The sequence below is a fragment of the Solea solea genome, chromosome 17 (genome assembly GCF_958295425.1).
Source record: "Solea solea chromosome 17, fSolSol10.1, whole genome shotgun sequence".
Taxonomy (NCBI): domain Eukaryota; kingdom Metazoa; phylum Chordata; class Actinopteri; order Pleuronectiformes; family Soleidae; genus Solea; species Solea solea.
Genome location: NC_081150.1, coordinates 3,954,915 through 3,965,766, shown reverse-complemented (window position 1 = coordinate 3,965,766; position 10,852 = coordinate 3,954,915). Strand labels below are relative to the sequence as shown.

The 10,852-nt window shown below is 42.2% G+C and overlaps 1 protein-coding gene across 1 annotated transcript; it reads right to left on the bottom strand.

Annotated features, from left to right (window-relative positions):
- Positions 1-374: 374 nt before the first annotated feature.
- hnrnpub (heterogeneous nuclear ribonucleoprotein Ub) lies at positions 375-9,079 on the bottom strand. Its single transcript, XM_058613327.1, has 14 exons — positions 8,368-9,079; positions 6,917-7,031; positions 5,079-5,158; positions 4,833-4,972; positions 4,569-4,668; positions 3,848-3,960; positions 3,327-3,590; positions 3,112-3,231; positions 2,890-3,018; positions 2,631-2,799; positions 2,230-2,535; positions 1,865-2,136; positions 1,487-1,627; positions 375-1,145 (listed from the first exon to the last, which is right to left on the bottom strand). The coding sequence occupies exons 1-14, from the start codon at positions 8,900-8,902 to the stop codon at positions 1,095-1,097; spliced, it is 2,535 nt and encodes an 844-aa protein (XP_058469310.1). The 5' UTR covers positions 8,903-9,079; the 3' UTR covers positions 375-1,094.
- Positions 9,080-10,852: the final 1,773 nt, after the last annotated feature.

Below are 10,852 nucleotides of genomic sequence, written 5' to 3'. Positions count from 1 at the left end.
CTGGACTGGTCAAAACTACACCACAATAAGGACAACTGATTATCTGGAAAACCACTTATCTAGTCATCAAGCAGAGCAAAAGCACTCATTTTAATATAAATTAAGTAAAAGCACACGTATTAAAATGGCTTAGTTATATCCTTAAAATGGCTCAGCCAGAATACTTTTGCTTTGACAATGTGCATCAGAATAGTTAGAGAAGAGGAAATAACGGAGCAAAGAGCGGAGACTGACTGAATACTTAACTTCTGACGTGTCAACAGGGGCTTGAAGTGGGGCTGATGTCCTTACTGTTTGAAGTAGCAAACCAGGCCATCGCCCATTCAAAGGTCTTTTACACACCTTTGAAGTCAATCAAAAGTCATAAGCCAGGATGAATGTAAAAAAGCCAACCAGTTGTTTATTGTAGGTCTATGAAGTTAAGGTTACAAGTTTGATAGTGGGAACAAAAGACAAAAAAATAATAATGACCTGCTGCTTCTTCAGTTTAACAGTGGACATGGACAGTCTAACAATTCAATCAGCTACCATGCTTCAGAGAAGCTAAGGTGAATTTTTAATCAATACCGTTCTCTTAAATTTCTCATACAAACTATGAAAACAAAAAAAATATTTACAATTCGTCATAAAAAAAAAAAAAAAATAAAAAAAAAAATCACAGCACAGATAAAATGCACAACCCTGAAAAACAAAAAAAGTTGCTTAAACACTTGCTGGGTATGCAAAATGTTTGTGGTTCCTGATATTACAAACAGATTTCTCTTTTTAAAAGCATGTCATTTAAAAGTGGTGAGAATATGAATGAAATATACAACAGGAAGGGGAAAAAAAAGGCTGAATGAGAGACTGAACCCACATCGGACGTTAATTACGCTCCTGGCTGCCTGCTCTCCTCTCTGATGTGGAATGTTGTTGCTCCATTTCTCTTCAGTCATGATTGGTTTTGGATTAATAAGTTTGGGGTTTTGGAAAAAAAAAAAGAAGAGACAAATTCAGTAATGGTAAAAATATAAGTCAGACAGTTGAGTGGAGGGATGTTCCGTGGCAAGAGGTGGGTCTCCGTGTCGGCCACCAGTCCCTTTACAACAAGTGTTTTAGTAATATCCAGGCTGGTACTGCTGGCTCCACGGCTTCTGGTTCCAGAACTGCACAGAACACAAGACACGCAAGTTCAGTCTGGGTGAGCGAGCTTTTCATTTCAAAACAAAAACGAGAAATAACGTCAGTTACAGTGCGTCAGTGTCGCCGAGACCAACTCACGACAAAGTTTCCATTCACGACAAAGAGTTTCCATTCACAATGCGTAAGTCACTAAACAAAGCTGTCACACAAGGACAATCAAGACAGAAATCTAGAGCTTTCTATGTGGCTGTCATTAAGTGTTCTTCAACTATTACACTTCTATTTTTTCATTTATTTAATGAATTCTTTATCAAAGTTGTCAAACCCTCCTTTAAAACACTTGGTCAAAAGCAGAAATACTGACCCCCTGCTGCCAGCTCTGGTTGAAGGCCTGGGCCTTGTCCATGCCGTTCCTGTTACCGCCAAAGTTTCCGCTGTTCCTGTTGTTTCCATAGTTGCCGTTCTTGTTGCCGTAGTTGCCACGGTTACCACCTCTCTGCTGAAACTGTAAGAGGGGTAGACAATGGTCACGTGATTTGAATTTGACCAGTGTGGGTTTTTCTATAACCAATTTTTCAGGAAGATAAATGATGCTGATTTTTCCAAAATTTTATTTCTTAAGCATTTAATAATAAATAGAAAAAAAAAAGCTTTACTTAAATTAATAACCTTATTGAACAACACTAGTAGTTTGTCTACCCAATCTACATAAAAACACAACAAATACGACAATTTAACACACCTGGCCGGGATGACCTCTGTTTCCACCGCGGCTCATGTTGCCTCCGCCTCCGCCTCCCCTGTTCATGTTCCCTCTGTGCATGGGGCCACCCCTGTTCATGGGTCCTCCTCTGGGCCCCATGTTACCCCTCATTGGGCCACCACGGGGGGATCCGCCCAGGCTGGGGATGGGGCCGCCCCGGTTGAAGTTTCCACGGCTCGGGAATCCTCTGAAGGCCGGGGGAGGCAGGAAGCCACGAGGTGGACGGTTGAAACCGCCACGAGGACCGGGAACTGCAGGCCGAACAGGAGGCAAATTAGGATGAATGAGTTTCACAATATCACAACTTTTCCACAAATAATGACATCCCTAAATGTCCAACTTACTTCCTCTGAAGCCTCCTCTGTTAGGGAAGCCCCCACGGCCACCACCTCTCTGTCCAGGTCCACCACGACCAAACTGGTTCTTGCCTCCCCGGCCACCAGTGCGCTGGCCGCCGCCACCGCCGGCACCACCACCTCCGCCTCCTCTCTTTGGCGTTGTGCTTCCCTGGTTGGGTTTCTTTTCAGCGGGCAGAGCGGTCTTGCTCTCCTCTTTGTACTGCTCCAGCAGCTTGGCGGCATCCTCCTTCTGCAGCTCAGCGTAAAGGACCTCGTTAAAGCTTTCTCCCTCCTCAGGCAGAGAATAGAAACCTGTGGCAGAGGGAAAACACACCAGAACATGACGGGGAAAGCAACGACAGAGCAGAAGTTTAAAACTATTGGGACAGGTTTCACTGGGTTTTTACCTTTCATTTTGAGGACCGCATGCTCGGGCACTTCTTTGCCATCGTTCTCCACCTTCTTCTGGACTCTCTCCTTCTGGTCGTCCTCAGATGGACACACCACCACAGCCTTACGCTGGAAGCCTGCAAACAGACACATCTTCCTCTTCTGTCCCGGGGCAGACAGGTTAGTCTGAAAAGTGGAAAGAGATGTTCAATTACACAGGAATCGCAGTTTCCGTTTTATCGCAGCAAAGGCAGTGATTATTTAGAAACCACTTACATGATCCAGGATGTAGTTTCTCTTCTTGCGGGCGGCGATCTCGATGAACTTGCCCAGGAAAAGTGGTGCTCGCTGGGAAATGCCGGTCAGTTTTGTAATGTCCTTTGACTGCCGTTTCAGGCTGTTGATCTGTGTCAAATTAAAGGATAAAATATGCAACTTTCACACAACTGTTCTTAATTCTATGTCCATCTGTCATAGAACTATTGGATAAGCACTGACCATCATCTTGTCCACAATCGTGTCACTGCTCAGGATGTAGTATTTCCCAGGGTTCTCCTGGATGTGGTTCTTCACCCATGTCGTCTTCCCTGAGCCTGGCAGACCGACCATCACGATGATCTACACAGCCAAAAGACAAAATATGGAATTAATTATGAACATCAATGACAAATATTTTATACAGACGACTTTGTGACATCTGGATCTATACTTGCCTCACAGTCCGCCTTGGTCTGTGGCCCCTTGAGGCCCCGGACACGCTCATCAACAGGGACCTGCTGCAGGAAGGTGTAGTCCTGAGGCTGAGGGAAATACGGAGTCTCCATCTGACCAAAGTTGAACTCCACGGCACAGTTGTGGCAGATGACGTGGGGGAAAAGGGCCTGGCCGTTCAGAGTGTCCTTGTTGACCTGGAAGGCGACCTGAGGGTCTGCACCGTTCTTAGAGAAGGACATCACAACCTCTTCGCCCTCAAAGTCCTGAGCAAAGACAACAAAACGGAAGGTTGTTACACATCTGCTAGAAACCAAAAAACACTTTATACAAAATGTTTTCAAAATGAATGCAATTTATCAGAAAAATGCATATGCTGCAGAAAATAATCACTGCATTTAATCTTTCTTTAAGATATGCAATTATGATCTACACTTGGCTTGTACAACTGTTGTAAAATGATATATATATATATAAATATAAAAAAACACCACAATACAAACACTAAAAAGTCATGGCTTACAATAAGGCAGCAGATGACATCGTTCTCCTCATAAGTCTCCCCAAAGTCCTCTGTCACACAGTTGACCGTCTTCTTTCCTTTCCCAGAGTAGGCGTAAGAATGTTGCTCTTCACCTGGACATTGACAGGAAAACCAACTTTAAATGATTAATTCATCGCGTAAACAGTGGTCACATGACATTACTGTATTACAACAGTGTCTCTGTAAATGGAGAACGCATTGTCCATGTTGGCACGATGCCAGACACCATTACAACGTTGCAGCCAAAGTTGGAGCCATTTTACACCAACATGTCATGCTGCATTTGCACCACTAGAGGGCTACCTTGGGATAGACTACCTTTCAGAGCACAGCTGCAGTTTTAGAGCTACTTTGCGGACCTTTATACAAATGCAAACAGACAGTGCCGTGAGTTTTGACCAAGTTCCAAGTGAAAAGTAGTGACTTTGTTGCCCACATCTATTAGATGTAGCAGATCGGTAAGAAAAAAAAAAGTATCTTGAGGATCCCGCATGAATGAATAACAGCAAATAAGAACAGGAACGTTATTGACTGAAAATGGCGGGCTCCAAACAGAAGGACCGTATTTAACATTGCACTGTCCACCATGTTGAATCTGACAGAAGAAATTACTCGTTTTTCTGTTGGCCATTTTATTCCACTCATACGGAATGACACAGTACAATATGTTCAGAGGTAACATATGTATAAAGAAACTGACCCAAGAGCAGACTGCCAGTAGCCAAGGACCAGCCAACCTGCACATCATGGATCTCCATGTTCTTGCTGGAAATGTGCTTCACAGGAATTTTCTCTGTTATCTGGTAAAACACATGAATAAAGAGAGGTAAGGATTGTGGTCAAATGTGTCCAATAGTTTCCCTATTTTGAATTTAATAACATTTTCATTGCTAGGATAAGGGAGATCCGTGTGCTAGAACAGGAAAATGTGAATTATTTACAGTACACAGAATTGTTGCTGTACCTTCATCTCAAAACAGGCTTTGCCTTGGTTAACACCATAGGTGGCCTTGCCTCCAGACCACAGGTAAGCGAAACTCTCCATTGTGAGAGAGGAAGCACTGTAGCGGTCCCTTGACACCTTAAAGTGCAGGTCGCAGTTGTCTGAAGCACAAAGGAAATGCACATTCAACAGAATGTTACCAACATGAATACGTCTGGTTAAATATTCTTTAAGAGCAATCAAAAACTGTTGAATATGGTGACTTACAGGTATCCAGACAGACTTTTGTGTCATCAAACTCTTCATCTTCCTCCTCCAGAGGTGGCACAGGAGACTTAAATGAGGCCCTGAAAAGAGACACCAACAACAGTGAGTGTGTTGATATGTCAATGCAGCTGCATGGAACATTTAAAAGTCTTGGGTATCACTCCCTGAAAAAACATTGAGGGAAAGAATTGGAAAGACAGACTAGGGGAAAACACAAAATAAACAGGCAAACAAGCCTCCAGAATTTGGATAATTTGCTGTATAGAGGGCCTCAGCAGTAAACACTTACCTTGAAGAGTCCAGTGAAGTCTAAAATGTGAAAGATACATGGAAAGAAAGCAGCTCTGCAATTCTGATTGGTATAAATAATTAATTAATTAAATTCTCCCTTTAATTCAGTGTGTTTTTGATGTCTATGATTACTGTGGGGTCACTCACAGCAATGCTACGTGCAGTTATATTTAACTTCTTATGTGTGGTATTCCAAATGAAAAGGTCACAACTAACTCTGTTCTGTTGAACTACATAACTATGCAATACAAGTTGCCATCATGCCCAGATGCTTCTAATGGTGTCCTGAAAACTAGAGCAACTCATTACATCATTAGTAGCTTGTGTTTATGTATAAACATTTAACAAACTATAAAAAGGAACACAGTGTTCCACCCAAAGTAGATCTGGTGGAACAGAGTACAATACATTTGAGTGAGTGGTGTAGAAATGGCTGCAGCAGGGAGAGCGACAGAAGCTCTGGTAAATACAAGTTGGCGCCAGTCTGAAGTCGATCAGTAAATGTGTGGTGGGCCATATATTGGTTGCTCCATTGTGGGCATGTGGATGAGCAGGGCAGCCATTTTAAAATGGGGTAGATTAAAGCACTACCATTCTAATTGGGATTTTTTGTCAGACAATAGGAAGGGAAAAGACAATGCTGCAATATTGTATTCCATTCACCGTGGCACCTTGGAGAGCTCTAGACTTTTCCCGATACATAAAAATGTCTTTAAAAAGGGATTCCATCTTCTTCTTGATTGTTACAGTATGTGAACAGCGCAATGGAAACAAAACACTGACCAGTAAGTTGGTAAATGTATGCCACACACACACCATGCATCAAGTCACCTGTGCAAGGGTAGAAAATAGCCCTGCAAATACATACATTCACCCATTCCACCACACCATGATAAACACTCACAAGACATGATACACGAGACAGATATAGCATTTAAGTCATACAACTAGTGAAAAAAACAAGAACGGAAAACAAACAAAAACAATAAAAGACCATTGCGAGGTAAAACGATGGACGGTCGAGAACGAGCTCCTCCTTGGAATTTCCAAACACTTAAGGAATTTTGCTACATCCGTGTGTGCTACCTTTGCAGCAATGGAACCCTGCTCCCACAACTCTCAGCTATTCCTCCCCACCCACCCTCCACTCAAAGTGCACATCTGCTACTTTCCTCTGGGTTCTCTTTGAGCAGCTGTGATTCACCTTGAGGACACAACGGGCTTTCAAAAACAATAAGTGGCAGAAGGAACAGGTGTGAAAGTTCAGAGACTTGATAGATGCACTTCTGCTACAGAATGCAGTCCATTAAAGACATTGTGAGTGGGCACTGTAAAAGGTTAATGGTAAGGCTCTTTAAGTGCTCAGGAATGACCCTCAAAAACATGTGTGTGAGAGTAAGGATATTGATAGATAGTACGATTAAAAGTGAGGGTTTTCCTCTTGCTAGTTATATGTGCATTGGCCCTTAAAGCCAATACAGTTCAACAAAGCTATGGATGGCGCTTCAGGGATGCCGAAGGCCATTTTTGCTCTGTCCCATCCTTACCAGCTGTATTTGTTCTCTTCAATAAATTCAAAGTAGCCCCTTCCATGTTCCTCCCGGCGTCTCTTAACACCCTTCTTATTCTTCTGATCAGCATTCGTGTCTTTGTCCGCATCCCCTTTGAAAATAGAACAAAGATATAGAATGAGGTGCTCCTTTTTTGTGAGAGAGAGAGGTCGGACTGGCAGTGGGGTTTATGGCCCACAAAGCCCGTTCATTAGTTACATTGTGTCGACCATAATCATCAATGTTATAGATATCCAAGAGGTTACACCTCAAGGTTAGACTGAAACAATACAATCATATTTCATATACTGTAATGACCAGATAGTAATTACAATGTAGGCTGGTCCAAATATTATCAACAGTATTTGCTGGGGCTGGAAAAACAAGTCTCTGCAAAGTAAATGGGACATTAGCCCTGCAATAGAAGGGATTGTTTAATATTTATAATACATTAAGACTAAGAACTGTTGACTGGGACAAATGCATCATCATGCAAGGAAATAGGGGGGCCTACTTAGCCCTGTATTGACTCCCACCCTCACAGTTTACCATGGACTACGTTAGAGACTAATCAGTGTTTATCTATATTTTCTTAAATTACTTAATACACGTTCTACTCAAACCACTGACAACCTAACCATGTGCTAGCTAACAAGTAGTTCGGCGCCTACCAAATCTTACGCACAGCTTTATGTTAGCAAGTTCATTTGTTCCCAGTCATTATGGTCAAACACAGTGAGCCTCGGGTGTTTTAAGTAGTTTTATTGCAAATTTTCCTAAAGGCTTTAATTTCTCTTCGGAACAACCCACTGCCCTACCAGAGCTAATGCTAATTCATTTGGCGCATTTGGATGTGGCATAAGGAACAAACCGCTGATGTTTTCCAACCCATTTAATTTCACGTTGTATTAATTCGGACACCATATACATAGAGCTTTTCGTAAACCAGCCCCACCCAATGTTCAAACGTTAACATGGGAACAATTGAACTAGCTAAACGGACGACGAGCTAGTTAGCACTGCACCAAGGACACAAAGAAAATGCTTAAAAGCTAACACGCTAACCAAACGAAACGAAAAGCCAGGTTAAGCTCGTTTATTAACCATTACACACGTTCCTTCACACTGGAAGTGTAGCTAACTACATTCAGTGCTGAACGTGACACTAAATGCCTACGTATGTAGTTACGTCGTCAATAGTAAATGTTGCTTAACGGTTAACTTTACCACCGGTGACGGATGCTACGCTAGCGGGCTAACCGTTTATGCTAGCCTAGCGAGGTCACGCTACCCGCAGCTAGCTAACATGGTGGTAACGCATTTGAACTGTAGTCCAGCGGGCTCCCTCCCGCGGTAGCATTAACGCTAACGTGATAGCAGAAAATCGACATCCAGCCATAGCCCATCCAGCCAATCTCATTTCTAAAATATCAACTTGGTAGACTCACCCTCAGCAGCCTGGTCCCCGGGCTCACCATCCTCTGTATCTATTTTCTCCATGTCGTCCACATCTGCTTTAAGCATGGGGTCCATGTCGTCGTCTTCATCACCGTCCTCCTCCCCTTCACCCATTTCTTCGTCCTCGGCGACGCGATCGCCTTCGCCCTCGTTCTCGTCTTCCACCTTCACCGTTACCGTCACCGCCGTCGTCGTCGCAGCCGCCGCCACCTCTTCCACCTCCTCCTCCTCCTCCTCCTCCTCTACTTCTTCTTCTTCTTCGTTGGCCTCCATGCTTTCTTCTACCGGGCCCTCGCCCTCTTCTTCCTCGCCCATGCACTCCTGTTCGGCGGCCTGGTCGAAACCCTCGTCCGTTGCCGATTCTTCTTGTTCCAGCGGGGAGTCACCGGCAAAGACCTCCTCGTCCAGTGCAGCCTGCAGGCGGTCCATCAGCTCGGCCTTCAGCCCCTTGTCCGAAAGATTTCGCTTTTTCAGCTCGTCCTTCAGCTCGTTGACTTTCAGCTTCTTAACGTTGATTGAGCTCATCGTGAATGTTTAACGGTAAAGTGTGTCAAGTAAAATGAACAAATACGAGAATATATAAATAAATTGTCGCGCTTTGATCTTGGATGTGGCTCAATTCTGCGCCAAATGGCAGCCGCTCTCCGAGAAATCTTTCGCCGGCTAAAGAGCTGAGCAGAGTCTGTGCCGTGGGGGAGGAGGATGACGATACCGTAATTACCCAGAAAGCAGCGCGGCCAGCTTTTGTAGCGTACACGCCATCTGTCGCCGCTTTAACAAGGGCCAAGGATTCTTTGTTGTGGAAAAAGTGGGGCATAAAAACACACAGCTCGTACAAAGAAAAAAATGGATATTACCTTGCTTATTTATTCAAATATGTACATGTTTTTGGACAATAAGAAACTTATATATGGTACACATAAGGAAAATGTAATAAGAAGTGTTCAAAACTGACAAGAACCCTCAATATCATTAAGGTCAATGATACGATCACCATAATGCAGTGTTACCACACTTATAAAGTATTACAACGTATGATATAATATGCGTATGTAAAGTATGATATAATATATGGAATCATATGGTTTTAAGAAAGAATAATTGACACACCCCATTAAGCATCATCTGCTTTGTGTGCAAAGGAAGAGCCAAGAAGATCAAATTATGTCAATTTTCAAAGTGATGTGGAAAAAAAACTGATGCAACTCTGTAAGTGAAAGGCACTAAAAGCTCTCGCTTCTCTGGGAAATACACTGATACCCATTTGATGTTTTTTATTTCAAAATTAATTTAATTAGGTAGGATTTAATCTCATGGAAGACACTATATTCTGCAAAACATCCCAATGAAATCATCAGTTGTAGAAATTTACATTTCTATGTTTTAAGAGATTGATGCAAACCAATAAAAGACTAATTGAGGTTATTGTGGCCACATCGAGGTGCAGTACCAACACACTGGAGTAGGTCTTTCATCTATTTTTTCAAGTCATGATATATCCCTGTTTTTCACACATTAAAAGATAACAAAACTATCCTTGCTAAAATGATCTTGCCTTTTTACTTTACACTCACCTCTTATTTATCAGGAAACTGTCGCTGCATGTATGAGATCTCTAGTGCCATCACAAAAGTCACATCACAGGGCTTATACTGATATTAGGAACCTTTCAAAGACTGCATGTGTCCACAATTGTAAAGGCAGTTGTATTTAATTGCTATGTTGCAAGAATCTTCACTGAACAGTTTATTTCTACATACTTATTTCAAAAGATCCCTGCCTTCTTCCTTTATGACATAATTTACTTTGAATTATCAATTTCATGGGCTACCAAGGCGTAGCCCTCCCCCCATATTTCGCAATCCCTCTTTAATATGTTATTCCAAGGGTCCAAAATATGAAATCCTCTTCCTATACATTAATAACAAATACTCTCCACAGCAATTTAATAATCGCTTTTTTAACAGACCCTTACTTTCCACATGCACTGTATATAAACTGCATGGGTTTCAGTTATTATTCCCCCCTTGTATTAAGTATGATCACCTTTTATATTGTGTTTGTGTTTAAAATTCAGTAGACAGACAGACATAAAGATACCTCTACATGATCAGTTGCATTATCATTGACCATCCATCCATCTTCTACCGCTTTAAAAAATAATAATGATAATAATAATTATTATTATTATAATAATACTAGAGTATCTGTCAGCAGCATGCTCCTTGACCACAAACATTCACATATAATGTGGGATAAAAAAAGCCACAAAAAAACAACCCCATCCATAATGGAGCACATCCAAGCCTGAAACTTAAGTTCCTCAGAAAAGGCTCATTAGGAGCAGATGTTGGTCACTTGGACCATCTGGTCATAGTACAGGTCAGAGTTTATGCCAGAAAGATCCTAAAGAGGTAATGATACAAGTACACACACACACACACACACACACACAGAGAGAGAGAAAAAAAAACA